The sequence below is a fragment of the Durio zibethinus genome, chromosome 5 (genome assembly GCF_047325235.1).
Source record: "Durio zibethinus cultivar Kanyao isolate XHJ-2024 chromosome 5, ASM4732523v1, whole genome shotgun sequence".
Taxonomy (NCBI): Eukaryota; Viridiplantae; Streptophyta; class Magnoliopsida; order Malvales; family Malvaceae; genus Durio; species Durio zibethinus.
The window spans coordinates 3,787,391-3,791,990 of NC_143166.1; the positions used below are offsets into that span (position 1 = coordinate 3,787,391).

The 4,600-nt window shown below is 28.1% G+C and overlaps 1 protein-coding gene across 1 annotated transcript; it reads right to left on the reverse strand.

Annotated features, from left to right (window-relative positions):
- Positions 1 to 2,626: 2,626 nt before the first annotated feature.
- Positions 2,627 to 3,453, reverse strand: LOC111281504 (uncharacterized). The gene has a single exon (XM_022869252.2). It carries the CDS (start codon positions 3,240 to 3,242, stop codon positions 2,829 to 2,831), a length of 414 nt encoding a protein of 137 aa, XP_022724987.1. The 5' UTR covers positions 3,243 to 3,453; the 3' UTR covers positions 2,627 to 2,828.
- Positions 3,454 to 4,600: the final 1,147 nt, after the last annotated feature.

Sequence of the window (4,600 nt, forward strand, 5' to 3'; positions counted from 1 at the left end):
TTTTTTGTTTGTTATAAATTTGATTGTGTCGGTGGACTACAGGTTTTAATTTTTTTTTTTTTACACTTTAAGCAAAAATATAATATATATGAATTAATATTTAATAATTTTTCATATATACGTGGGCAATGCCCTACCCCATATAAATTTGCATGCTTCTTTTTGGTTAACATTAATACAGACTGTTTTCCTCTACTCTATTATTATTATCTAACAACCCATGCAATTGTTTGTTTCACACTAAAGATACTTACACGTAGTAATTAAATATTTAATTTATATTTGATGAATTTTGTGTATAAATTTTACACATTATCGATAAATTAAATAATGTCACTTCATTAATAATAAAAATAAATTTTTATAAAAATTAAATAAATATATAAAAATTTATTTTTTAAAAATTTTTTTATTAATGAGATAGTATCATCTAATTAATTGATAAGATATCACATCCATATACTGATAGTAAATTAAATATAAAATTTTAAATATTTATGGCTGATTATGTTTTTGAAAAATAGATGTTATTTCATTTTGAATTTCAAAAGCATTTATTATTCATTCAATCTGAAATGTAACGGAAATGTAACTTGAATATTCAAAGTTTTCCCAAGAAATCAATGTAATAGAGATAATTTATCCAAAATTTGCCCAATAAAACAACAATTTTCCCAAATAGAACCTTCTTTTCTTCCCTACGTATTCCCTTTTAATGTTTAAGCAGCAGCTTATTAATTAATTATTTCATACTTTTGTGAACCTAATTCACATTTACAAATTAATCTATGCCACAAACTACAAACGATTGCATAATTTATTGAACATGGTTTCATTGGTTAGAGATTAGTTGACATTAGTATTACATATTTACAATTAATATAAGAAATCAATTAATAAAATAAAACAAATTAAAAAATTATCAATATAAACTCGATCCAACTCTCATATAGTGAAATTTGAACTTTGGGTTTTTTTAAAAAATATAAATTATTGATAAAAGAAATTGAATTTGAGCCTTTTGTAAAATATAAAGAAGAGGGGTGTGGACTAATTAGCTTAGCTTTATAGTTTAAAATCTTCATTTTTGAAAAAAAAATAATAATAAATGACTAGTTCCTTTTTTCAAACATATGGAGGTCCATATGAGTTTACATATTTGCTAATAGGTCACAAGGAAATTGGAAGCTTACCTTCTTAGATATAAAAATTCTGGGATTTTCCCCTCTTTAACTGTCTACTCGTAATTAAACATTTTTTTCTTTATAAATTATTAGTAAAAAATAATTAGTTTTGGTTGGTACCAAATTTCATCTCGTCATTTTTTTACAAAGTGGATAGTAGTTTGTGAATAGAAAAAAAATTGTACATATTAAAATTAAAAACAAATTATTAGATATTTTATCTTTAAAATAATTATATAAATCAATTAAATTAATTATAAAATCCCTCTTATCATTCATTGAACTTAACTAATCATGTTAATGATTACGTTCTAGAGTGGAGTATGAAATATGACAGACAAAAATGTGTCATAAATCCCTATATTTTTTAATTTTTAAAAATTTAATCATTTTAATATTATTTTAAAAAATTTAGTACTTATAATATTAGTTTTTAAAAAATTTAATTCAATCATTAATAATAAATAAAGATTAAATTTTTAAAAATAATATTATAAAAACTAAAATTTTTAAATAATATTATAAAATTTAAATTTCTAAAAAAAAGAAAAAAAAACTTATGACAAATTTTAATAAACATAGCCAGTAGAGATGATTCCCATTACCTAACTAGTACAATGTTGTTGCAATAAAAAAAGTTGTAGCATGTAATATGGCTAGTACAGTGGAGCCCAATCTAGAGAAATAAGAAGTTTGGCTAACACTTTTTAGGTCAGCCGATTGCCTACCAATTCCATGGGCATGAATAACGATGTATCGACGAAACAAATTCAAGTAATAAAGTGGGACCTATGGTTGGTGATGAAATCGAAGTTGATCTCATCCACTTCGACTTCCACTGACAACTGAACTCTAACTCTGAAAATTATGATCACATATCAGATGATTAGAATCTGCTCTTTTGTTTCACTTTCACTTCGAGTTTATACCATGAGTGGGTAACATTGCACCGGTGGGTAAAACAAACACCATTTTAATTTAAGATATATTTTTTAAAAAACTAATTTTCCTATGAAATAAAAAACAAAAATGGTTATTGATGATGGGGATGAGCTTGGACAGGAGTAGGAGGGGATGAAACAAGCGCCAGTGGCTCCCTATGAGCAAGCCACATGTCCAACTAAAGTCGAACCTAGGAGCGTCGTCAGTCGTCACAAACTGTCAGTGGGCCACTGTTTTTTATTTCTTTTTTAATTCAGAATGCAGTGAGCACGCTAGATGGTGGCCTGCCTCTGCTTTGCTTGGCTTAGACCAATTAATAAAACTTAAATGTCTCCCCAATTTCAATATTAAACCAGCTCATTCTAGAATCTGGATCAATTAATCTTCAAATTAGCTCAAACCCAGAACCAAACAAGACTTTATTGCTCCAACTTTGACATATTTATATTTTGTTTCAAGGAGAAAATCAAAATGAAATAACAATTGAAAATCAGGTCACATAATGAGTAAAATTTTCTAAAATTTGTTATTATTGAACAATATCAAGATGCAGCAAGTACAGAAACTAGTAGGTCCTAAAATTTTCTCTTTGGACAAAAGAAAACATTTTCTTGTCCAGAAAACAAAAGAAAAATGTACTTACTATATCCAAATTCTTGCATAAGATATATAGGACCTTTCGATTCCAAATTAATGTCCCATTCAGAAAGCAAGAAGGACCAAGAATCCAGAAACCAAAGCCAATAACCCCACTTTGAGATTCCGGCTTGCACCATAAAAATTTTCAACAGGGTACAGTTCCCCTGGCGGACCAGTTACGTAGATAAAGGATGGCGGAATAGGTGGTGGTGGACAGTATTGAGTTGGCGGGTTTTTTGGTGTAGGTGGTGGCAGTGCCGGTGGTGAAGGTGGTGGAGGGCATGGTGGCGGTGGCGACGGTGGTGGAGGACTTTGTACACATGATGGGGTACACTTGACGCCTTGGTCACCTGGTACACTGTTCTCATCAAGCTTCCTTGATTCCAAGCCGTTGATGGGACATGCAATAGTGGCGATTACAAAGCATATGGTTAGTGTTATAATTGGAAGATTAAAACGGCTAGTTTTTATGGACATGGTGGTGAATCCGATTGCCGCTGGAGCTCCTTTCTTCAGCTCAGATGAGGAATTATATCGATCTTTTAGACAGAAAAGAAGAGAAGGAATTTTATGAAAGATTAAGAGAAAAGGAGTTTGTAAGAGCTCCTGTTATTAGGTACATGAAAGACTTTGAGAGACTTAAGTGAAATGCACTTGGTGAAATTAGGATACAAAGCTAAGAATTTAAGAAGGGCAAATTGGAGTCAATGAGACGTTTCTTGAGGGCTTTTTTTTCCACGTTTTAAGTCTGGTTGCCTTGTGTGATAAGGGAATCCCACCGCATGTGGGAATTATGAGAAAGTCCAAGAATAAGGCCCCCACCTTAAATTTATCATTTATAAGTTTTTGTTTCATATTATATCCTACCTAATTTTGAATTATGATTATAATCTAATACTTACAAATGACATATTTTCATCATAAATAAATTAATTATTATCTTTTTAATCAATGATATAAATAAATATATATTTTTTTACAAAAGATATCATAATATGAGAATAATTGAATTATTGAATTATAAATATTTAGATTTAAATATTAAATTTATTAGGTATCAATTTTTAAAAGTAATTATATATATATGTAGAGTTAAGCCTCGGATTTATATAAATTATTGATTTGATTAGTTGGCAAAAAGAGCTAGATATTGACTTAGGAGTCGTCACCAATATTTTTTGTTTAAGTGCGATTGATCACATAAGGAATCTATCTTTTCAATAAACACCTAAGCTTGATTAAGGATCCCTAAAGAATAGGGTTGGGTCTATTAATCAAAACAAGGTTCAGAAGTTTGATTACGAGTGAGAAAGGTTATAGTACCCTCATAACGCTCATCAAAAGATAGTACTGGTTTAATTTCGTGTTATCCAATAAGCTTTAAAAATTTTACTAAGTAATTAATTATTAGAAATTATTCTTAATTAACTACAATATTTTTGACAAAAAATTAAGAAAAATTCCTTCATCTCAAGAGTATACAAGAAAACTACTGTTTCACTTACAGAAACTCCATCGTTAGATTATTTACCATTAAAAATTTTTCAATAAAAGAAAGAAAAGAAATAAATAAAATAAAATAAAATAAAGGAATAATGATTCAACTTTTGATATAAATCTTTTTCTTTTCATTAAAAAAAAAAAACTCATTGCTTTTGTACAAGGAAAGTTAATACTTTCAACTTTTCCTTAAAGCATTTGGAGATTTTTATTTTAAGGGAAATTGATACTTTCAACTTTTTCTTAAAAATATCTTTTAAAAATTTTTATTTTTTAGAAATTTTATTTTTAAGAAAAATTGATATTTTCAACTTTTCCTCAAAAATATTTTTAGA